The sequence below is a fragment of the Bufo gargarizans genome, chromosome 3, assembly GCF_014858855.1.
Source record: "Bufo gargarizans isolate SCDJY-AF-19 chromosome 3, ASM1485885v1, whole genome shotgun sequence".
Lineage (NCBI taxonomy): Eukaryota > Metazoa > Chordata > Amphibia > Anura > Bufonidae > Bufo > Bufo gargarizans.
Window position 1 is genome coordinate 550,611,886 of NC_058082.1, and position 25,494 is coordinate 550,637,379.

Here is a 25,494-nt window from a genome sequence, read left to right on the forward strand (position 1 = left end):
AAAGCTCAAGCACTTGTTTGAGGGTCGGGCGTTTTACAGCGCGATCATACGCGCTGTAAAACGCCCAGGTGAGAACCATTCCCATAGGGAATCATTGGTTCTTGCCTGTTGTGCGTTTTACGCTCAGGTGTGAACCCAGCCTTACTCCTACTTTTTGGCCCCGTTTAGACCTTTGCCCTTTTATTTCCAGTCCTTCTATTTTTATTTTAAGTTTTTTGGCCTATTAAATATATTATAAAAAAATATGGCGTGAAGATGTGGAGGTATGCAGCTCTGGTCTTAGAGGGACGTTAAAGTATTTACAAAAAATAAATAAAAAAATTAAAATCCCATAATTCTAGTTAGTGTTCTATGGATTAACGCAGCCATCGCCAGTTAGGAATAAATTACTCCAGTCACACCCAGAGCTGCAGCGTTCTGCCACTTCTCGTTTCTACCCCAGGGTGGAGAATGCATGTGCACGAGTAGAACGCTGCAGAATTGGACGCGACTGGAGCAGGAGACGCAATGTACGCCATAAATCAGACATTTTTTTGGCTTCTGATTTGCAGCGGTATATAAAACAATTTGGCAGCTGCGCCATCGCTGACATGATCAAGATCGCAGTGTTTGGTGCCGGTGGGGTCAGTCTCATGAAGGGCGCCATTACATTTGGCAGTGCATTTTTTTTTCACGTAAAAATAAAGTTTAAAGTAAAAGTCGCCTGCGCTGACATCTAGTGGCCAAACAGGCGATACTGCAGCCGGTCCATAAGGAAGAGTCTTAATGCCTCACAAGGAGAGAGCAGACGCAGGGAAAAGTGGGGGTGGGGTTATCTGGTGAGGTCACAGTAGAGAGGTGGGGTTTATAGGGGGGGTGGATTAGTGATGTCACCAATTTTAATGCTGTGGAGGACGAGGCACAGGTCCATCTAAGACTGCCATCGGGAAATAAAGTATAATACAAAATAAATTAATATGAAAAGGAGTGAACTGAAGAAAAAAAATAAAATGAAAAAAACTCCATGCACTATATTTTTCTTTTTTAAATTAGCTAAACTTAAATTTGGCGATTGTGTGCCTGGAACACGGCAGGAAGGAGTCGTTACCAAAGGGCTGAAGATGCAGGCAGTGTCTGGAAGACGCAACTCATGGAGGGGGTTTTGATCTTCTACAGATGTAGCAGAGCCAAATCTGCGACAATGAATGGTGCTTTTCTGGAGATGAGCCACTGACTGACCTCTAGATTCAGGAGGCACTACAAAACTTTACCTCAACCTGTTGGTCTTCTTCCGTGTCCCCCGTCATTCCTCCTGGGACTGTATGAATAAGCTGACAACTGGGTGCGACCACACCATGTCAATGAGGTGTCTCCCGCCACACACTGACATTATCCAATCAGACACTGACACTGTCCAGTCACCTCGTGTTGACAAAGGGAATGGCAGCACTCAATTCATTGATGTGTTTCCAGGAGGAATAACAGAGGAACAGCAGAGAACCACCACACAGGCCCCTCTTTCAGACCTAGTATCCATGCAGGCTGTAAACCATGACGGTGCTCTGTGAACAGAGGAGAGCAAATTAACCTGCGGTCTCGGCTCTGCTACATCTGCAGCACATTAAACCACCTCCGCTGTGAGACAGGGCAGCCCTCTTAGAGACATCAATGAAGATAGCCCCTCCGGCTCATATGGATATACATATATATTACACGTAGGAATGTATGGCCCTGCTGCCACTGACCGCCATGCTGGATGGCAATCTGCAGGGTGACGCAAAGCGAGCGGGAAGTCCTCAGACATGGTTATAACCCGACGAAATACCAGCGGACACAAATCAATCACTCACTGCAGGGTCCACGCGTGCCGTAGGGAAGGCACCCAGAAGCGCTGCTGTACATTACATATACAATACACATCTCTATAGTCACATGCATTGGTCCCGGGAGGCGCACACGGCGTGTGAGCGACAATCGTTTTGTGTCGCGTAAAGTCTCATGGAAAGAAAACAATAAAATAAAATGAAAAAAATAAGCAAAAACTGTTGCTTATGGAATATACATTGATCTGTCCAAGGCAGGAAAGTCAGCAGTTCTTCCGGATGTCGGCGTACACCACGGTATCGGATTTGTTGATCTGGCAGCCGGCCTTTCCCGAGTGATCCAGCTGAGCGTATATTACTGGCCCCTAAGGAAAGAGAAGAAGTCGGGGTTATTTCGGTCCTGAGGCGCTCTGCCCGCTCCCCGTCACCGGACTGGCTGAGGTCCCTGCCCCTCCCTGTACACGACTCCTACCAGGATTTCCCATGTTAGATGCCCGGCTCGACCGGTGACAGACCCCACCCCTTTCCGATGCAGGAACAGAGTCATGTGACATCTTGGCTCCACCCATAGTGTGATTTTGAACATGTCTGACAGAACTGATGCAGCGTCAGGTGTGAGCATCTGGGACCTCCTTCAAGGAAGTCATCATTGTGATGAGTGATGGGTGGCGTTCTCCTTCCCATATGTAGATGGTGTAAAACAGATTGCTTTGTTTAAGTTTGTAGCATTAAAAAATAAAAATAAAAATTCATAATTTCTTGCTTCCAAGTCTTGTAGCTGGGGCAGGCTCTGAGCAAAGTCTGTCTCCTTCCCCCTCTGGCAGCTGGCAATATGTTCCCTACTTACAATCCCTGCAGGATAAGGGTAGGGCCCCACATCCTTAGTCTTCTCAGCTCCACTCCGTCCCTCACATTTCTATTGGCTGTTCTGCACTGAGCAGAGGATCACTGTGCACAGACCTGGCTGTGGGAAGAGTGGGGCTGAGCATGCATGTCCACCAGTGCTTACCTCATTTGGTGGACGTGCACATTGCTACTGACTGCCAGAACTGTAAGAACTTCCTATCCCCGGCTCCGTACCAATCAGCTGTTAGCAGCAGCCGCAAGTTCCAGAAATAAACACTGCGCCGAACACTCTGAAGTGGCTGTTTTTGGGTACTGCAGCGAACCAGAGAACGGCCACTATACGGCGCTGTTCTGACTCCGTACACCGTTTACTTCCATGACCTCAGCCGATTGGTGGGGTGCCGGGGGTCAGACCCTTCAATGGTCGCCTCCTGCAGTCCTGGCACTTTCATTTCCATGTTCAGGTGAATTCTCTCACCTTTCCCCAGCACTAGTTTAGAGTCGACAATTGTGACCGTCCATATTAACCCCTTCCCAACCTTCGCCATACATGCACAGTGGATGTCGGGGCTTTAAATATGGCGCCCACTCAGGAGCCGAGCAGGAGCCGTAGCCATCATCCGAGTGGTCATTTAGGAGTGGGATGCCACTGGACGCTGAATGCACGGCCAGCACCCCCTCCCACTGCAGTCTATGGAACAAGCAATGACCATATGTTCAAGACCCTCAGGAGGCAAAAAAAAAAAAAAAAAAATATTCAAACTTTTTTTTTTTTTAATAAATAAAACATTTAAATCAATTCCTTTCACCATTTTAAAAATACACTATTTAAGAAGGGATTTTCCAAGAGTAGAATGTCGATGACTCAGGATAGGTAATAAACATCAGACTGGTGGGTGTCCGACTCCCGGCCCCCCGTCTGTAGAGGCCACAGGGTTGCGGTGGACACAGCGCCGTACATTGTATAGTGGCTGTTCGTGGTATTGCAGCCCAGGCCCATTCACCTGAATTGGACTGAGCCATCTGCGCCTGGGCCATGTGACGTCACTGGGCTAGGAAGAGGCCGCAGCGCTCACCAGGATCTCGTCGGGTCAGACTCCCACCTATGAAATCAGATCCTCCTCTCTGCCCCCCAGTGGAAGAAATGGCAAGCTAAGCCACTCCCCTTTTATCGAAGCCACGCCCCTCAGTGGGTGTATACTAGCCTGAATGGATTAGGAGGCTATGGGCAGACACCTGCAAGACTCCTGCAGCTCAGCGGTCACCGGGTTGTGTGGGGTTACAAAAATGGCTCCTTTACATCCTAATAACAGCTCCACCTCTGTCCACAGGACAGGTGCGGTATTGCAGCGCAGTCTTACTCACTGGCGCTAAGCTGCGATACCACACACAACCTATGCACGGGGCTGGCGCTGTTTTTCCAATTCTGTACAACCCCCTTTAAGCATCTCCTTTGCTAGGTTTAGTGTCCCTTTAAGACAATCCCAGTCACCTCAGCGTAGAAGGCGACATGTTCAGCATCAGCCTCTCCACACACAGGATGCCCAATCCCTTCCATATGCAGGGCTCACACAGGCTACGGACTAGCGCCCCCGTGGATCGGCTTGATAGACTGACTGATATCTCTGCACCTGGGGGCTCAGCTCAGAATACGCTTTTTTTGGCCGCTCAGACTGAGAATAATCAGGAACGTCAGCTTCTTTGGTGACGATGCCGATGACATGACGGAGGAACAGCTGGAGGTGTCTGAGACTGTGTGGCACCCCCACACGTTTTATTAAATAGGCCGCACGCATTACAGAGGTGTCGGCCTGCTGAGATGAAATTTAACCCAAGAAGTGACAGAACTACTGTAAAGCAAGACCTTAAAAGGGAATGTGTCATCTAAAAATGACCTGTTTAAAGCACTTTTTTTGGTTTAAAAATAGGTCTAAGGGAGCATTCACACGAACGTGTTTTTCTTCCGTGTCCGTTCCGCGTCCGTTCCGCAATTTTGACGGACAATGCATGGACCCATTCATTTCTATGGGTCCGTGAAAATTCCGGTATGCCTTTTATTCTCATCCGTGTGCTGTCCGTTCCGTGTGTCCGTTCCGTGTGTTTTAGAACATGTCCTATACTTGGCCGCAAATCGCAGTCCGTGGCCCCATAGAAAGTCATTGGGTCCGTGAAAAACGGATAGCACACGGAAATGCATCCGTGTGTCATCCGTTTTTAACGGACCCTTGGACTGAAAACATTCTAGGAAACCCCATTTTTATTACCCATCCGTTTTTTTTGCGGACCGTGAATAACGGATGACACACGGAAACACCACGTCCGTATTATACGGACTTGCGGAACGGAAAAGGAAAGATAACTGAAGACATACGGAACACACGGATCCGTGATTTACGGACCGCAAAACCAACACGGTCGTGTGAATGCTCCCTAATTTTGTTAATTCCTCATGTCATTCTGTATATTTCAGCAGTCAGCTCATTATCTTGGCCATGATTACAATGACAGATATCACCTCTGTATATAGATAACGCAGGATACCCCATTCACACTAGGTGAAGTCACTGCTGATCTGCTCCCTTCTGACCTCTGCACAGGTCACGGAGCCCAGAAAACTCTCCCATAAAAGTCAATGAGGTCTCCTCCTGACCATTGCATCTATGGACCATGGGGCTGCTGTAAAGCATTATATTTAAATGCTGAACATCCCCATAACCACAGAAAACAAAGAAAAAATTTGGAAAACGTGTCATTATGGTTTTTAACTGAAAAAATGTATAGCCGGCACATTCCCTCTGGCTGGCTTTTGGAGGCTTTTTTATGGCTGCATTTTGGGCTACAAATTATTTAAAATTTGATAAACAAGGGTTAAAAAAAAATAAAAAAATAAAATCAGTCTGTTTGCAAGTTGTCAGGGTGTTTTCTTTGAATCCTGTCATCTGACAGCTCATGTGCAGCTCTGATCTCCTGACCACAAACACTTATTTAAGCCATATTCTTATCAGGCTGATAAGAAGTGTTTATGAGGTCAGGAGCTCAGAGATAAGCCGTCAGCTGATGGGATTCAAAGAAACCATAAAGTGACAGCTTGCAAACGGATTGGTTTTTTAACTCTTGTATCTCCAAAGAGCTGAACATTTTTTAATAGTCCAACTGAAAAAATGATTTGTAGCCTGAAATGAGTCAAATGCAATCATAACACCTCCGAAGGCGTCCATAGCCTAAATAAGTCTAGGATTCTGCGCAGATGAACTTCTAAATATATCTTTACAGCAGTCGAAGGTCTGTTTTACAGATAAAAAGCTCCAAATTTCCGGCATAGTCACAGAGTTAAATCATAAAACACTGTCTACCTACCTGCAGTCACCACAAGGGGGAGCTCATTGCATACACATCGAGTTCTATGTATAAACAGTATGCAGTAAGCTCCCTCTAGTGGTGGCAGCAGGTAGCCAAGCGATTACAATGTCACTTGGTGCAGGGGATTTGGATCTCTAACCACTTAAAAGACATATTAGGAAATTAATCAACTTAGAATTTTTCACCAATTTGCCTTTTTATGGTCCTGGGGTCTCAGCATTGAGACCCACCCCAACATCAGATGCTCTCTGCTAGATATCTGCAAAGGCAAAAGGTTTTGTCCAAGCTGGACAACCCCTTTAAGAAGCAAACAGCAAGCAATACACAAAGCTGAAGCAAAATGAAGCTACACTGCAAGACACACGGTGCTAAGCATTTACCTGCACGGTTCCACCGGGGGGGGCGCCGGGTACCAAAGCCTCAGTATCAGAGGGAGACCTGTGTGGCGGCTGCTTAACGGAGGACATCAAGCTTTCTGTCTGGCCGCCACCGCCGTCGCCGCTGCTAACAAGCGATTTCAACAGGTGCAAATGAAGCCGGACAATAAAAGATGGCAGAACGGCGGGAACGATGGAGACAAGCAGAGGTGGGAAATATAAAATAATAAAAATAAATAAAAAGGGAGGTAGAAACAATAGAAAAGGAGGGGAGGAAACAAATGATGAAATAATGAGAAACGTCTAATGAAAAAAAACACAATGAAAAAACAAAACAAAAAACACAAAAACAAAATCACAAAAATGGCATCTAACAGGACTGGGGGGGGGGGGGGGGGGTACACAACATGAGACAGCACCTCAACACTGGATGTAGAGGACGATGTAAGCGCTACACAGCACGGAGTGGTCCCTAAACTGTGCACCTGACAGGAAGAGGGCCCCTGGTGAAGGTTACAATGCAGCCGAACTCGTATCATCCGGTCCTACATGCTCCAGTCACACCCAGAGCTGCATTCACAGCGCCCCTAATCTCATCCGATGGTGAATCACGTGACTGTTGAACGTAGATAAACTGCAGTCTAGTTGCAAGGGCAACCAGCAGAATTCGAAAAGCAGCTCTGGGGGTGACTGGAGTATAGAGAAGACGGAAGGCGTCTTGCAGGTAGTGAGTATTACATGCCTGTGGAATGTCATAAGTCCAAGATTAGAAAAACGTGGCTGCGTTTTTCCAAAAACAGCGCCACGGGCTGCGTGTGGTACTGCCGCTTAACCACATTCACTTTGAGAGCCGAGCAGTTTCTGGAATGTTTTTTTAGTTTTTTTTCCAATAAGAGGGACACACTAATACTTCACTACCCCTGCGGGGACATGAAACACTTCCTGCCAGGTTGCAGCTGATCGCTGGCGGTCCAAACAAGGGGACCCATTGTGATCTGCGAGGAGGAGAACCCCCTTTAAATGCACATGATTAGTGGATTTAACCTGTAAGCTGGGTTTATGATTGACTACACTCCGCCTCCCATGACCTTGCTGATGGGCTCCACGAACAGGGGTAGGCAATCTCTGGCACACCAGCTGTTGAGAAACTATAACTCCCAGCATGCATACTTGTTCTGCTCTTCTGAGAACTCCCTTGGAAATGAAAGGAGCATGCTGGGAATTGTAGTGTCACTGCAGTTGGAGTGCTGAAGGTTGACAACAGGAGGGGGATCTGCAAGGGATAGAGAATTCACCCGATTCCCTAATAGCTTAGCTACGTGCTATAGGATAGTTTTCACATTTTGGATTTTTCATGGCCAGATTGCTACCCCTTTCACAAGGGGGCCCAAAAAATTTGAATTCTGGTCAGAAAGGAGTCTGCATCAAATGCAGCGTCTAAGCAGGCTGTGCGACGCATGAGCAGCGGACAGGGCTCCTCACTGCCGGGGTCTTCCCCTAAAGAAATAGATTTTTGCAACCATTGCTGATTGCTACCTAATCTTAGCACGAGATCTCCTTCAGAGACACATCCCCCCCCACCCTCCCGTCTCTCGTCCTCAGCTCGTATGCACATTAGGAAGCAGATGTCCTATCGGTGGTAGGATCAGATAGAAGCGCAGCACACCGGAGACAGGAAGCAGTTAACGGTTAGGCAAACACAGAGGATATACAGAGGAGCAGCCTCAGGAGTGGTTACCATGAGAGAAATGCAGCGGATGAGTCAAATACCCCAGTAATAATCCATCGTCTACATCATATATGGGCTCTGTAAGTGAGAGCATTGTGTGGGGGTGAAGGCGGAGGAGGGTCCCGGACTCCTGCACAATCCAAAGGAACCAAAATATCAGATTTGTTTAGTGGGTTATGAAGAAAGAAGAAGAGACCCCAAATCCAGAGCCATGCAAGAAGACCCCAAGATTAATACGTGTGATTACCACCACAGCATCTGTTCATGCACGGTCACTGCAGACTGAAGGAATCCTGTCCGCCCATAGCGGGCATCGGTCAACCCCTCCTTCAGAAGAAAGAAAATGCCCTACCGCCACCTACAGGTGGCGACTGTTAATCAATATAGGACTCCAAAAGGTCTTAAAAGGGGGTTTTCTCATGCAGATAACCCCATTCTGCATTTTAAATTTGGATCAGAATGGGGCTGGCTTCCAAATCTAAAAAATCCAAATTGTGATAGTCGTGCCACGGCCACAACAGATCAGACACTCATTAGATGCAATGTCGTAATGGGGCCTAGTGAGCTTCATGTCGCTGCCGTGTAGCAGTAGTCTTTAAGTTGTATACAGATTTACAGGGTGGCCGCCCAAAGGGAGCGGTTACAGGGAACGTGCCCCCAGAGGGAAGAAAAGGTTTTGTAATTGTCAGATGCCTGAAAAATCCATTTAATGTATTTCTAACGTAAAAAAATAAAAATAAATAAAAATGAAAGACTATAGACATCTTTGGGGCGATTTTTTTAAAAATATTGCATTTACCATATTTTTCGCCACATAGGATGCACCCCCCCCAAACTGGGCAGAAAATGCCCCTGCATCTTATGGGGTGAATACTAATGAGTGCTTCCATTATGGACACGCTCAGGACGTGGTGAAGGCTATGTGCTCACCGCTTCCTGGTCCTCGGCTTTGCTGTGGCTGCCCACAGCGTGAGGGCGCTCTGTGACCTCACACTGTGCGCGCCAGTTCACAGCACAGCCGACAGCAGGACGAAGAGGATAGCGCTGGAGGAAAGGAGCGGCGGCGGCATCTGAAACAGGAGAGGTAAGTGGTTAATTTATTTTGTGATCTGAGGCTGGGGGCTGCTGAATAATGACTGGGGGCTGATTACATAAGACTGAGGGCTAATGTGAAACATGGAGGACTGATCTGAGGTCTTAACATTGGGGGTCTGACTGGTGCTCTGACCTGAGGTGTAATGAAACATTTTTTTCTTATTGTCTTACTCTAAAACCTAGGTGCATCTTATGGGCCGGTGCGTCTTATAGGGCGAAAAATACGGTACTCATTTTGGGCTACAAATCAGTCTTTATTTAAAAAAATGTCAGCAGTATTTGTGATTCGTGTGGTTAAAAAAAAAAAAAAAAAGAGTCTATTTGCAGATTGTTGCTGAGGGCTCTTATCTCTGATCTCCTGACCTCAAACACTGATCAGTCTGATAAGACTAGAGCTATAATGCGTGTTTATGAGGTCAGGAGATCAGAGCTACATATATATGAGCAGGGGGGACAGTCTGCAAATAGACCGATTTTATTAACCACATGTAACAAAAACTGATGATTTTTTTTTTTTTTTTAACAAAGACCAATTAAAAAAAAAATAAAAAAATGCAAGGATCACTGAGACCCCCTCTCCATCTCCCAGAGGCCCCCTTCTGTTTAGTCGTAGCAGGGACCTTCCTACCTCCCTGTGTTGGTGACAAAACGAAGGGGGCCGACAGCCCGGCTCAGTAGGTTAGCTAAGACAGCCCCCCTTCTTTTACAGCTGATGTGTCACACCACCAAAACAAGAGGTCTCTGCTGCATCGGATCGGATGTGGAAGTGGAGAGGGTCTCTGTTTTGTTAAAGAATATGAACAAGTTCAATATTTTTTTACATTTGAAATACATTTGAAATGCACTGATTTTTCTTCCATCGGACAAGCCCATTTTTTTTGCTAGGTGATCTCTAGGATGTGCCATCTCATTGCTGACTGCTGGGGGGGCTGCAGTGCCATGTGGACCCTTTCCCAGCATAGTGCCAGGAGCTGGGCAGTACCTGGATGGCAGCCGCTCTCTGCACAGAAAACGCTCTCAAGATCAGCAAGTGCCGACATATCCTAGCGCTGCGAATCTAACTTTTCTTCACTTGCTGCCTTCGCCTCCATCTACGTCAGTTACTGGAAAACCGCACCAACAACTGAACAGGCAGATGTGACACCGCAAAAGTATCATGCAAACATCACAAATCATTGCCAGAGGAAAGGCGCATTTTTACCCCTGAAGGAGGACACTTTAGAGAGGGTCACATCTCAGTATCCATATAGGAAGGCAGTCTACCTTGTACACGGTAGAGACAGCTGGTTGCACAATATCACCACCACAAAGCACACATCTATAAATCTCATCTATTGCATACCTTGTATTATAGAGACGCCTGCTCTTCTCCGTACCGTGCGTCACATACTCTGTCTCTAAGCATGGAGCAGCCATGGTCCATGCCGCAGGCCGCTCTATCCAGCAGAGTCACACTACATCCCACAGCGCCGTCTCCCCTACTGGAAACCATGAGCAGCCCACGGCACAGACGTGGCCGGTCCATACTGCCATTAAAAGGATGGAACATGCAGTTATTTAGAAAAATGCTGACCGTGCACGATAAGCGCTTCTCTGGAGGTGCGCTTCAGGAATACATCCACATGACTGAACTAAACTTGACGTCCGCACCACGAAGGTCACAGTCAAAGACGGGGACTCACCCTGTGTAATTCTTTCTAGACCTTTTCTTTTTGGTGATCACCACTGCAAAGATGATGATGGCGATGAGGAGGAGGCCTCCAATGGCTGCACAAATTATACCCACCAAGAAGGGCACATTGGACACTGGGAGATTATCTGGAAAACAAGAGTCACATCCTTGAAGAAAGAAGATGAACAGGCAGAGTCACTAGCACAAAACTCAGGGTCCAACGGACCTGGTACCAGAGGGGTTAATGGTTCCCCAGTTTGATTACAATTCTATGGGGATTCATTTTATTACAGAGCTTATAAATTTTTCTGACACATTGCTCCAAACCCTCTGCTTCCCATCAAACAGCCAGGAGAACTTACACTCACCCTTCTCCACAACCCGCAGCTTTATCTGCTTTGGGGTGCCAGAGATATCCGGAGGATTCATGACCGCGCAGCTGTAGGTCCCGTTGTCCTTAAAGGTAATCTTATCCAACTTGATAGACACATCCCTGTTATTGATTTCTCCGGCCCACGAGACCCGATCCTTAAAGCGCGGAATTGTCCCTGGATACTGCTTCCCGCCAATGTAATAGAAAATCTGAAAAATTGCAAGAAACGGGGGACGGGTATATCAGAACCGAACCAAACATCCTCCTCCATTTATCTGCTTTGCATCTATTGCTTCCCGTTATCAGACACTCCAACTGCTTTTGGTTTGCCGGCCCTTTAAAATTCAAAAGCTGAATCGTTTATGTATGTAAGATATGCAAAGGGATATTTCCCAAGAAAGAACCATCGCGCCAGCGCAGTCTATTGGAACTAACTCTACGAGTCAATATCTGAATTTCCAACAAGCCTCGGGGTCTCACAAGGTAAAATGGCCGACTCCTATCAATTCGCAGACAGCAGTGTCAGGTACTTGTTCTCCTTCTTGGGAGATACCTCTTTGCATATCTGTTTCCCGTGGTGCATTGCCAGTCTCCGTACAGGACCGCTCTCTATAAGGAGGTTCAGCACCCTGCCTAAACTGCAGGTAAAATATAAAAACCTCAATTAGAATTTCTCCAGGTTCATCATTTTTGGAAACAAAGCTAAATAGCCCCGCCATATATCTACCTCTACCTGTCTTCTACTCCAGTCACATCCAGAGCTGCAATATGAACTTTACAGCTTTACAGTTGACTCCCTGCCGCCACCTAGAGGCTCCAGCGGGAGAAGCACCTGCATGAACCGAGCCCCAGAACTAAGAATGTCCTCTTACCACCACTCCTGCGGCACTAGAGCCTTCCTCTAGGTACGTCCACGTGATGGAGGTCGTGCTGCTCGTCACGTCTGTAGACTTGAAGGTACAGGGCAATTTGGCGTATGTGCCGTTCTCGACGAATAACTCGTTTGGTCCGTAGATTTCCAGAGCGCCGGCATAATGCACTGAGGGGAGGACACGAGGGATATTAGGAAAAGCAAAGACACAAGTGTCAATTTATAAAACTTCTAAAAAGTAATTGTGACCCCCCAGGTGCCCCAGGCTGCTAAAGAGCGTGTGGTCATTTAGGATCTGATAGCCAAGAGGTAAAGTGAACATGGAGCAGTAAAACTTCTGATAATCCGGCATACTACAAAATCATGAGGTGCTTAACAATTATTCAAACCATCAGCGGTACCGAAAAGGGAATTCTATGGCATGGATGTCTGATGGGTGCAGATCCCACATCTAGCCCTAACTCCTGAACTGGGGTCCGGCAGCCCCGCTCCACCTACTGAGGCTCTGCACCCAACTCTTGAACTGGGGTCCGGCAGCCCCGCTCCACCTACTGAGGCTCGGCACCCAACTCCTAAACTGAGGCTCGGCACCCAACTCCTGAACTGGGGTCCGGCAGCCCCGCTCCACCTACTGAGGCTCTGCACCCAACTCCTGAACTGGCGTCCGGCAGCCCCGCTCCACCTACTGAGGCTCTGCACCCAACTCTTGAACTGGGGTCCGGCAGCCCCGCTCCACCTACTGAGGCTCGGCACCCAACTCCTAAACTGAGGCTCGGCACCCAACTCCTGAACTGGGGTCCGGCAGCCCCGCTCCACCTACTGAGGCTCTGCACCCAACTCCTGAACTGGCGTCCGGCAGCCCCGCTCCACCTACTGAGGCTCTGCACCCAACTCCTGAACTGGGATCCGGCAGCCCCGCTCCACCTACTGAGGCTCTGCACCCAACTCCTGAACTGGCGTCCGGCAGCCCCGCTCCACCTACTGAGGCTCTGCACCCAACTCCTGAACTGGGGTCCGGCAGCCCCGCTCCACCTACTGAGGCTCTGCACCCAACTCCTGAACTGGGGTCCGGCAGCCCCGCTCCACCTACTGAGGCTCTGCACCCAACTCCTGAACTGGGGTCCGGCAGCCCCGCTCCACCTACTGAGGCTCTGCACCCAACTCCTGAACTGGGATCCGGCAGCCCCGCTCCACCTACCTACTGAGGCTCTGCACCCAACTCCTGAACTGGGATCCGGCAGCCCCGCTCCACCTACCTACTGAGGCACTGCACCCAATTCCTGAACTGGGATCCGGCAGCCCCGCTCCACCTACTGAGGCTCTGCACCCAACTCCTGAACTGGGGTCCGGCAGCCCCGCTCCACCTACTGAGGCTCTGCACCCAATTCCTGAACTGGGATCCGGCAGCCCCGCTCCACCTACTGAGGCTCTGCACCCAACTCCTGAACTGGGGTCCGGCAGCCCCGCTCCACCTACTGAGGCTCTGCACCCAACTCCTGAACTGGGGTCCGGCAGCCCCGCTCCACCTACTGAGGCTCTGCACCCAACTCCTGAACTGGGATCCAGCAGCCCCGCTCCACCTACTGAGGCTCTGCACCCAACTCCTGAACTGGGATCCAGCAGCCCCGCTCCACCTACTGAGGCTCTGCACCCAACTCCTAAACTGGGGTCCGGCAGCCCCGCTCCACCTACTGAGGCTCTGCACCCAACTCCTAAACTGGGGTCCGGCAGCCCCGCTCCACCTACTGAGGCTCTGCACCCAACTCCTAAACTGGGGTCCGGCAGCCCCGCTCCACCTACTGAGGCTCTGCACCCAACTCCTAAACTGGGGTCCAGCAGCCCTACTCCACCTACTGAGGCTCTGCCCCCAACTCCTGAACTGGGGTCCGGCAGCCCCGCTCCACCTCCTGAGGCTCTGCACCCAACTCCTGAACTGGGGGCCGGCAGCCCCGCTCCACCTCCTGAGGCTCTGCACCCAACTCCTGAACTGGGGTCCGGCAGCCCCGCTCCACCTACTGAGGCTCTGCACCCAACTCCTGAACTGGGGTCCGGCAGCCCCGCTCCACCTACTGAGGCTCTGCACCCAACTCCTGAACTGGGGTCTGGCAGCCCCGCTCCACCTACTGAGGCTCTGCACCCAACTCCTGAACTGGGGTCCGGCAGCCCCGCTCCACCTACTGAGGCTCTGCACCCAACTCCTGAACTGGGGTCTGGCAGCCCCGCTCCACCTACTGAGGCTCTGCACCAAACTCCTGAACTGGGGTCCGGCAGCCCCGCTCCACCTACTGAGGCTCTGCACCCAACTCCTAAACTGGGGTCCGGCAGCCCCGCTCCACCTACTGAGGCTCTGCACCCAACTCCTGAACTGGGATCCAGCAGCCCCGCTCCACCTACTGAGGCTCTGCACCCAACTCCTGAACTGGGATCCGGCAGCCCCGCTCCACCTACTGAGGCTCTGCACCCAACTCCTGAACTGGGGTCTGGCAGCCCCGCTCCACCTACTGAGGCTCTGCCCCCAACTCCTGAACTGGGGTCCGGCAGCCCCGCTCCACCTCCTGAGGCTCTGCACCCAACTCCTGAACTGGGGGCCGGCAGCCCCGCTCCACCTACTGAGGCTCTGCACCCAACTCCTGAACTGGGGTCCGGCAGCCCCGCTCCACCTACTGAGGCTCTGCACCCAACTCCTGAACTGGGGTCCGGCAGCCCCGCTCCACCTACTGAGGCTCTGCACCCAACTCCTGAACTGGGGTCTGGCAGCCCCGCTCCACCTACTGAGGCTCTGCACCCAACTCCTGAACTGGGGTCCGGCAGCCCCGCTCCACCTACTGAGGCTCTGCACCCAACTCCTGAACTGGGGTCTGGCAGCCCCGCTCCACCTACTGAGGCTCTGCACCAAACTCCTGAACTGGGGTCCGGCAGCCCCGCTCCACCTACTGAGGCTCTGCACCCAACTCCTAAACTGGAGTTCCGCAGCCCTGTTGTGCATCTAAGCTTCCACACTACAAGAGGTAGACGGGTTTATAAAAAACAGCATCACTCTTAGGCCTCATGCACACGCATTTTTTTCCGCATCCGTTTTGTTTTTATTGCGGCCCTTAGGCGCAACCATTCACTCCAAATGGTGCCGCAAAAAAATAAATAAATAAATGACTCCATGTGCAATCAGTGTCCGCATGGCCCCTCTGCAAAAAAAAAAAAAAAAAACTAAGTTTGTTGTCCGCATTATAGACAAGGATTAGACTTAGGGGCCGACCCTTCCGTTATGCAAAATGCAGAATGCTCATGGCCGGTAACAGTGTTTTGCAGATCCACCCCCTTAGGGCTCATGCACACGACCGTTGGGTGGTTTGCGGCCTGCGGATCCACAAAATACGGATACTGGCAGTGTGCATTCCACATTGTGCGGAACGGAAGAGCCGCCCATATTAGTATCATTTTTTGTGGAACGGCCTTGCAGACACGGAATGGACACAGAGCCATTTCCGTTTTTTTGCGTCCCCACTGAAGTGAATGGTTCTGCATACAGGCTGCAAAAAAATAAAATAAAAGCAAACTTGTGTACATGAGCTCTTATGATAAGTTCTTTCTGGTATTGCAGCTCAACGCCATTGACGTTAGAGCCGGTTAGATGACCCCTCTGGGTCCATTACTGCAAGCCCACCCAAGCAGGGGTTGCAGGGCGCTGTGAGGGGTGCTGTACCCACTAAACAGATTATAACTTATCGGTTAGTTTCCTCTGTACAGTGAATGTGAACCTTTACTTTTTCGCTCTCAGATGTTGCGTCACATACCCCTCCAGTCCAGGATGGAGGCCGAGACCTTCACAAACAGCCTGCTTCCTGGACACAGCACACACCGTGCATGCAGCCGGCACTAAACCGCCCTCCAGCTGTACACTAATCCTTCAAGGAGCAGATAGGAGTATATCCTGCGTGGGAGCTCAGCCCTGTCAGGAGAGAACTCGCGCGTGGGTCGGGCCCCATACCGGCGATGCAGAACGTGATGTCTGACCAGAAACCTGCTGCAGATCTGTCACAGTCACAGCTTCCTAAGGCCTCACTATTCCTGAGCCCCTATTGATGGTAGAGATGGCACAGTGATGAGATGAAATTGGCGAGCTCTGGAAACAGCTAAACTGAGCCAAAGCACCCAGCGAGGAGCGAGGCGACAACTGGTCAAAGCCCTCACAGCAGTGGTCGTCACTTATCCGGCCTCGGCTTCCATGTTAGGCCTCATGCACCTGACTGAGCCCATGCTGCGAATTCACTTGAATGGGGTCAGTGATCTGCATCCGACGGTCCGCACATGCACTCCTTTTTTGTGGTGCGGAGGCACGGACAGAAACCCATGGAATCACTTTGTTCCGCACCGTGTCATCCAGATTCAAGTGAATGGGCATGCATCTGTGTTACGGTGTGCACGAGGCTGACGGCCGTGTATGGCGGACCTGCTACGGTCATGTGCACGAGGCCGACGGCCGTATATGGCGGACCTGCTACGGTCATGAGCACGAGGCCGACGGCCGTATATAGCGGACCTGCTACGGTCATGTGCACGAGGCCGACGGCCGTATATAGCGGACCTGCTACGGTCATGTGCACGAGGCCGACGGCCGTATATAGCGGACCTGCTACAGTCATGTGCACGAGGCCAACGGCCGTATATGGCGGACCTGCTACGGTCATGTGCACGAGGCCGACGCCCGTATATGGCGGACCTGCTACGGTCATGTGCACGAGGCCGACGGCCGTATATAGCGGACCTGCTACGGTCATGTGCACGAGGCCGACGGCCGTATATAGCGGACCTGCTACGGTCAGGTGCACGAGGCCGACGGCCGTATATAGCGGACCTGCTACGGTCAGGTGCACGAGGCCGACGGCCGTATATAGCGGACCTGCTACGGTCAGGTGCACGAGGCCGACGGCCGTATATAGCGGACCTGCTACGGTCATGTGCACGAGGCCGACGCCCGTATATGGCGGACCTGCTACGGTCATGTGCACGAGGCCGACGCCCGTATATGGCGAACCTGCTACGGTCATGTGCACGAGGCCGACGCCCGTATATGGCAGACCTGCTACGGTCATGTGCACGGGGCCGACGCCCGTATATGGCAGACCTGCTACGGTCATGTGCACGGGGCCGACGCCCGTGTATGGCGGACCTGCTACAGTCATGTGCACGAGGCCTTAGACAATGCCGAGAAAGGAGATCACTTTATGATTGGTTGGGATCTGACCTCTGGGGCCCCCGCTCATCTTTGGGAATGAAGAGCCCGCAGTGCCAGCTTCTCGTGCGGCAGCATTCCCAGACATCTGGCTACAGCAGCCGGGCAGCCAGAACTTATAATGGGACGTGGCTGTGGCCCCTTTAATCTCAGGATTGGTGGGGGCCCGCAAATCATAAAGTGATGGCACATGCCATTTTAAGGGGGCACTAAAACAGATTAGTCAGAAACCCTGCATTTCCCTGCTCTCTGGATGCAGCCAGCAGTGCCAGTGTGACGGCCACATTTTTTTGGCGGCCCGTTTACTTCAACGGGTCCGTGGTCCACATTTTGGAGACATATTCTATCTTTCTGCAAAATAGACATATGGATGATCCAAGTGCTTTCCACATCTGTATGTCCTTAGCGCAAAAAAAATGTGTCCTTCAAATCGCTGCAAAATGCTGACCACGGAGCCACCAACGTCAACGCCTCTGCAAAGCAGATACGTGGATTTTATCCGTATTTTGTGGATCACAAAACAAAACGCATACAGTCACCTTTCACATAAGCGAGTTTTCCCGCACGGGTGCAATGCATGACGTGAACACATAGCACCCGTACTGAATCCTGAATGGGGCTGTGTAAATGAGCGTTGTTTTTCACGCATCACTTCTGCGTTGCGTGAAAATCGCAGCATGTTCTATATTCTGCTTTTTTCAAGGGGCAGCCCTGGCCCCATAGAAGTGAATGGGGCTGCGTGAAAAACGCAAGAATCCCCAAGCAAGTGCGGGTGCGATGCGTTTTTCACTGATGGTTGCTAAGAAATGTTGTTTGTAAATCTTCTGTTTTTTTTTATCACGCGCGTGAAAAACGCATCAAAACGCATTGCACCCGTGCGGAAAAAAACTGAACAAGTGAATGCAATCGCAGACAAAACTGACTGAACTTGTTTGCAAAGTGGTGCGAGTTTCACTGAACGCATCCGGAGCCGAGCGCTCGTGTGAAAAATGCCTTAAGGAAAAATACAAAGCGATGACTAGAAAGACGACCGTAAAGCTAAGGGCGTATTCCACCGGTCATTTTATTCCTTTTTTCACCAATTTCCATAATTGCTGCAAAACCACACCAGTAATAAAGCACCGCACTGTGGACGCAATTATGAAGATCACAGCAGGAAACGCGAGTCAGGTATTACACCCTCTGCGCTAAATCACCACAGACAAAAAATAAATAAAAGTTCAGAGGTCAAAGTAAAAAAAAAAAAAAAAAAAAAAAGTCCACCAGGGCCGTGCATACTATAGCGATTCCGTGATCTTATTCCGTGGTTTGCAGAGCGCTCACACTATTGTTCTGGGACACAGCGAGGAGCTGGAGAATCTTATATCCTTTGCCGTTCAGCACCTTGGAATCTGCGAGTCGTGTAATTCCCTGATACTACGGGACGACTGGAGAAGGGCTGCAATGATTACTCGATGTAATCGAGTCCAAAAAATCCACGGTGCAAATTTCCCTGCATCGAGGAATCGTTTAAATCACGTGACCACGGAGCGTGAGTGAAGTGAAGCCTCTCACTCACCGCTCCGTGGCCTCCCTGGAGTGTCTGTTGCGGCAGTACCGGGGCTCGGTCGTGGTGCGGGAGGAAGCGCAGTGTGTGCCGGACCCGGTCACTGTGCGGGCACACGTACTGCTGGCAGGGAGAGCCCAGGAAGCACTTCTGGCTGTGCCAGGGGGACATGGGGCACTCGCCCCGCCGGACATGTGTGCAGCTCAGGCAGCTGGCCGGCAAGTGCGTGCCCGGGAAGAGGTGGCAGCACCTGGATATCGCCGAGCTGCTAGAGGCTGGGGAGCACCAGGAGGCGTTGGCCAGGATTCGCTCTGCCATAGACACAGGTAGGAAGCCTGCTGCCCATAGAGATCTGTACTTGGGAAAGCTGAGTGGCAGCAGCACTAGGCTCTCCAAGGCTCCTGAATGCCAACACTATGGTACTACTGGGGTAACTACAGGGGAGCAGTGCAGTGCCTACAGGGGAGCGGCGGGGTAGTGACCCCTGCACGGTAACTACAGGGGGAGACATGGCAATGGATGGCATGGAGGGGCAGATGGCACCAGCTGATGGCACTGGAAGATTGTGGCGCTGATGGCACTGGAAGATTGTGGCACTAATGGCACTGGGGGGAACTAAGTGTTTGGGACTGATGGCAGGGGGTCTGATGAGTTTTTATAAAGGAATACAGTCTATTAATTCATTTTTTCTTATTAGAATACTCGATTACTAAAATAATTGTTTACTGCAGCCCTAGACCGGGGTGATGTATGGAGAATGCATACCATTGTCACCATGTTCTTGGGGTCTTCTGGAACACAACTAGGGGTGAGCAGACCATCGCACCCTGTCACCCAGCACCGGGCGATCACCCCTGAGGCTGCCATCTGCTGGAGCCGATCTACTTATACCAGATATATCATAACTTGCCCCATATCAGGTGACTGGACGATGCAGGGGCCCGAGGATGGGGGAGGAGAGGGACGTGTCCGGATATGGATGTGGCTGCTCTTATTAAAGCTCTGCATTAATGATTGTGTATTATTATCTGTTCTTCATTGCCCACCCTGAATTAGGAATATAATTGGCGGTATACCAGGGAGCCGGACCGTAATAATATACAATATTTAACACTTATTTTGAAACTGGATTTCTACTGACTGTCTCCACAGCCCTGAACCTAAAGGGGCTCTCTGCTATGGCACATCGTTAGGATATATACCATAAATGCCAGAATCCATTTCTATGTCGTTCTCCCCTGTGCCCGATATCCCTTTGAGGGCGTGCAGTGTCAGAGGGGCGATCACCAGAGCGCTCGGGCACTATGCATTCAGTGCGGTGTCATGGCCGCTGGTGCAGCACGATTTCCGGAGATGTACCCCCTCTGACCAGATGACGCTGTGTTCTCACGGCAGCCTCCATGATGCGAGAGCCTCACCATCCTCGCTGATTGGCAGCGTCACAGCTTTACTCCCCATGGAGAATTGAGCGGCCATGACCACCCGCTTGACAGCCTTGTCCTCATTAGTGTATCGGGTGCCAAAAAACATGGCGTCGACTTCTTGGGAACAGCAGCTATAAAAGGTTCCTGAACGCTGGAGTTTTTGGAGCAGGTGGCAGATCCCCCTTTTTTTGCAACCTTCAAGATAAATAACCAGATGAGAATGACAGACGCAGCCCCTGGAGGCTCCTGCGGGGGCGCTGTAGAGAAACTGCACACAGCCGATTTCCCCACGTATCAACGCAGATTTTTGGGAGTCCCGGTAGCAGGACAACCAGCGATCAGTTTACCGTCGTGACCATCCTAATAAAGAGGGACTCCAAAACCGGACAACCCCTTTAATTGCAGATGTAAAAGATAAAAGCTTTTGTGAGGTTTTACCCCAGAAACTAGTGCCCTTTAAGAAACGCGGTCCGTTATTGACTGGCTGTGTCTGAACGCAGGCGACTCCCCGCTGTAACTCATCACCAGTATCCAACAAATTATTATGATGAAAAAATGAATAAAACACAAGAAAGGGAGAAAAATATACAGGTCCTTTTCAAAAAATTAGCATATTGTGATAAAGTTCATTATTTTCTGTAATGTACTGATAAACATTAGACTTTCATATATTTTAGATTCATTACACACAACTGAAATAGTTCAAGCCTTTTATTGTTTTAATATTGATGATTTTGGCATACAGCTCATGAAAACCCAAAATTCCTATCTCAAAAAATTAGCATATCATGAAAAGGTTCTCTAAACGAGCTATTAACCTAATCATCTGAATCAACTAATTAATTCTAAACACCTGCAAAAGATTCCTGAGGCTTTTAAAAACTCCCAGCCTGGTTCATTACTCAAAACCGCAATCATGGGTAAGACTGCCGACCTGACTGCTGTCCAGAAGGCCATCATTGACCCCTCAAGCAAGAGGGTAAGACACAGAAAGACATGTCTGAACGAATAGGCTGTTCCCAGAGTGCTGTATCAAGGCACCTCAGTGGGAAGTCTGTGGGAAGGAAAAAGTGTGGCAGAAAACGCTGCACAACGAGAAGAGGTGACCGGACCCTGAGGAAGATTGTGGAGAAGGACCGATTCCAGACCTTGGGGGACCTGCGGAAGCAGTGGACTGAGTCTGGAGTAGAAACATCCAGAGCCACCGTGTACAGGCGTGTGCAGGAAATGGGCTACAGGTGCCGCATTCCCCAGGTCAAGCCACTTTTGAACCAGAAACAGCGGCAGAAGCGCCTGACCTGGGCTACAGAGAAGCAGCACTGGACTGTTGCTCAGTGGTCCAAAGTACTTTTTTCGGATGAAAGCAAATTTTGCATGTCATTCGGAAATCAAGGTGCCAGAGTCTGGAGGAAGACTGGGGAGAGGGAAATGCCTAAATGCCTGAAGTCCAGTGTCAAATACCCACAGTCAGTGATGGTCTGGGGTGCCATGTCAGCTGCTGGTGTTGGTCCACTGTGTTTTATCAAGGGCAGGGTCAATGCAGCTAGCTATCAGGAGAGTTTGGAGCACTTCATGCTTCCATCTGCTGAAAAGCTTTATGGAGATGAAGATTTCATTTTTCAGCACGACCTGGCACCTGCTCACAGTGCCAAAACCACTGGTAAATGGTTTACTGACCATGGTATTACTGTGCTCAATTGGCCTGCCAACTCTCCTGACCTGAACCCCATAGAGAATCTGTGGTATATTGGGAAGAGAAAGTTGAGAGACGCAAGACCCAACACTCTGGATGAGCTTAAGGCCGCTATGGAAGCCTCCTGGGCCTCCATAACACCTCAGCAGTGCCACAGGCTGATTGCCTCCATGCCACGCCGCATTGAAGCAGTCATTTCTGCAAAAGGATTCCCGACCAAGTATTGAGGGCATAACTGAACATAATTATTTGAAGGTTGACTTTTTTTGTATTAAAAGCACTTTTCTTTTATTGGTCGGATGAAATATGCTAATTTTTTGAGATAGGAAATTTGGGTTTTCATGAGCTGTCTGCCAAAATCATCAATATTAAAACAATAAAAGGCTTGAACTACTTCAGTTGGTGTGTAATGACTCTAAAATATATGAAAGTCTAATGTTTATCAGTACATTACAGAAAATAATGAACTTTATCACAATATGCTAATTTTTTGAGAAGGACCTGTATATAGAAGTCTGAGTAACAAATCACGACCCTATACCCTGCAGGGTCAACATGTGTTTCCTGTGCGATTAAAAAGGACCTGTCCCCTCTCCTGACAATTCAGTTTTAGGAACTATTTGCACCCTCCCCCCCCCCCCCCCCATGTAATAAACAACATCTCTTCTTACGATTCTATGTTGTGACATTCCTCTATTATTCCTACTAAAAGCATGTGATTGAACTGCCAGCAGAGGTACAGCTGGACATTATCCCTGCACTGTCTGGACAGAATTAAATTGTCCGGGGACATCCCCTGACTGGTAACACCCAGCTGTACCTTCCTTTATTGCAGGCAAGTCACTCATAGCTTCTAGTGGGAATAATAGAGGAATGGCACAGCATGGAGTCATAAGAACAGACGCTGCAGAAATGTTATTACATGGAGAATGCAACCAGTTAATAAAGCAGACCTGTCGGGGGAGGTGAAGTCTCATGCATGTACCCCACAGAAGTAGGTATCTGCTTCACGCATCCGATGCACCATCCCTGCCCGTTTGCACAGCAATAGGCCGCTGTATGCAGTTCCTCCCGGCCAGATGAGAGGACCACAATGATCAGCAAGCGCCGTGCACCACCATAAAGCAGAAGGCAGTCAGCACCAGCAGCGCTCCCAGGGCCACCTACCTCACATACACTGGCTGTGCAGTCCAGATTCTCTGTTATCAGCCAACTCAGGCCTGTAATGGTAAGAGTCACTGGGAGCACTGGAGAATCCCTGCCCCCACCAGCATTACTCCAGGGCAGAGAGGAGACTCTGCAGGAACCTGCTGTGCGTCCACAGATATGATGGTTATCAGCTGCTGACTATGGGGTTAGTGGCCCTTTAAGGGAATTCCTCGTTCAGACACGACCTAGGATGAAAACGCGTAGAGCGTCTGGACTGGGGTCTGCGTTTAGGAATTTGAGGTCTTAATGAATTTTGGGATTAAAAGGGGTTGTCGGAGTGTTTAATACTGGTGACCTATGCTCAGGAAAGGTCATCAGTATCAGATAAGTGGGGGGTCCGACGCCCGACAACTCCGCCAATCAGTCGTTTGAAGGGGCTGCTGCTCTCCGACGAGCACCCCCAGCCTCCTCATAGCTTACAGAGCACAGCGCCAACCAGTTGGATAGTGGCTGTGCTTGGTATCGCAGCTCAGCCCCATTCATATGAACCGTACCTAGGTCATGTGACCAACGAACGTGATTGGGGGAGGGATTTAAATGGCGTCTGCAAGCAGTTTTGTACCTATGACACTGGCTGACCTGTTGGCATCCGTGTTGGTCCCATGTTCATATGTGCCCGCATTGCTGAGAAAAATTATGTTTTAATATATGCAAATGAGCCTCTAGGAGCAACGGGGGTGTTACCGTTACACTCTGCAACTGCCGCGCCCTCTGTACTTTGACAGTGAAAAAAAAAAATATTATTACTCCTAGTCCTGTCAAAGTGCAGGGGGCGTGGCAGTTGCCTCTAAGTGTAACAGCAACGCCCCCATTGCTCCAAGAGGCTCATTTGCATATATTAAAACACAATTTTTCTCAGCAATGCGGGCACATATGTACATAGGACCAACACGGATGGCAACAGGTCAGCCAGTGTCATAGGGACACAACTGCTGACAGATGCCCTGTAAGGTTCAATTTTTTTTTAGGAGTCTACTATAAGGGATTTAGTGAATTTAGGGATTAAAGGGGGTATTCCGGTTAGATTAAGCTCTCCCCTATTAGATCAGTGTGGGTCCTACTGCTTGACCTCAATGGGCCCCGTACTCCCTGCCTGAAATGAAAGGAGCAGCCGCGCGCGCGCACACACACGTTGCCGCTCCATTCATTTCTATGGGAGGAACCAAGCTCTATTCCCCCCTGTCTGTTCAAGTCAGGGGGGGAATAGAGCTCCCATTTTCCTGATCGGTGGGTGTCCCGGCAGTAGGACCCCCAACCAATCGAATAATTATCCCCTATCCTGTCGACAGGGATATAACCGGAATACCCCTTTAAATTGGGGGTCTGGATAATTTAGGTCTCCGAATTCTTTAGCGCCTGATTTCGCTACTCGCTGTAACCTTGGATCTATGTTAATTCTGCGGTATTTGGATGCGAGTAAAATTCTCATATTTTTTTTTTAGATCTCTGTTTGCTGTCAGTGAATGGGAAGATTCATCGTTTACATCCAGAGACTGAAAAATCTATAAACTGTTCTCACAGCTGAGGGTTTGTTACAATTGTATCGCATCTAACTACGAATACATTGTAACAAAACTATCAAGGACAGGATTTGGGCCCCTGAAGCGTAGCAGAGGCTGGAAACAATTCCAATTCACTGCCAGCAAGCAGAGATCTTGCAAAGGGTAAAGTCTATTGCAAGAGAGGAGGCTTTAGTGATATTCGGAACCTGACAAAAGTCTAGGTGCATGCTATACACACGGGGCCACAAGAGGGGCACCAGGGGCCACAATGCTCACACACCGTACATGACTTAAAGGGTGACAACACAGAAGCATGAAACCTGCCCAGACCTTCCCTGTATAGAAACCCGTTCACATTGAGGATACGTGCCAGGGACTCCAACCCTCACAAAGGTGGCCATATTCTCAGAGAGCACAGCGCCTGCTGCACACAGCGGCGACCCCCGCCATAACCAGGCCCGCACGCCCACCGCCACGGGCCATGAGCTTCACTCACCCGTACACAGCACCTCCGCCAGCAGAAGACACAGCCCGCACCAAGAAACCGACACCCGAACCGCAGCCATTACCTCAGGACGGCCACTTCACTGCCAATGCCTCAGTCCCACCCTCCTCACACAGAGCGGACTCTCCATTGGCCCGGAAACCGCCCCTCAGGTTAGCATAGACGAATCCTATTGGCTCCGAGGAGTGCTCGTCAAGCGAAGACAAGGCTGCGTTTGATTGGCTGGAATATGGGAAGCGTTGATTGGTTTAATTAAGGCG

General features: G+C 50.0%; 1 protein-coding gene across 3 annotated transcripts; it reads right to left on the bottom strand.

Annotated features, from left to right (window-relative positions):
• Window positions 1-311: 311 nt before the first annotated feature.
• MPZL1 (myelin protein zero like 1) lies at window positions 312-25,363 on the bottom strand. Of its 3 annotated transcripts, none has more exons than XM_044284111.1 (6): window positions 25,226-25,363; window positions 12,127-12,293; window positions 11,250-11,463; window positions 10,892-11,027; window positions 6,389-6,509; window positions 312-2,167 (listed from the first exon to the last, which is right to left on the bottom strand). In XM_044284111.1, the coding sequence occupies exons 1-6, from the start codon at window positions 25,293-25,295 to the stop codon at window positions 2,066-2,068; spliced, it is 810 nt and encodes a 269-aa protein (XP_044140046.1). In that variant the 5' UTR covers window positions 25,296-25,363; the 3' UTR covers window positions 312-2,065. The 3 variants fall into 3 exon arrangements, with proteins under 3 accessions (XP_044140046.1, XP_044140044.1, XP_044140047.1); XM_044284109.1 differs by having other exon boundaries at window positions 6,389-6,512; XM_044284112.1 differs by lacking the exon at window positions 6,389-6,509.
• Window positions 25,364-25,494: the final 131 nt, after the last annotated feature.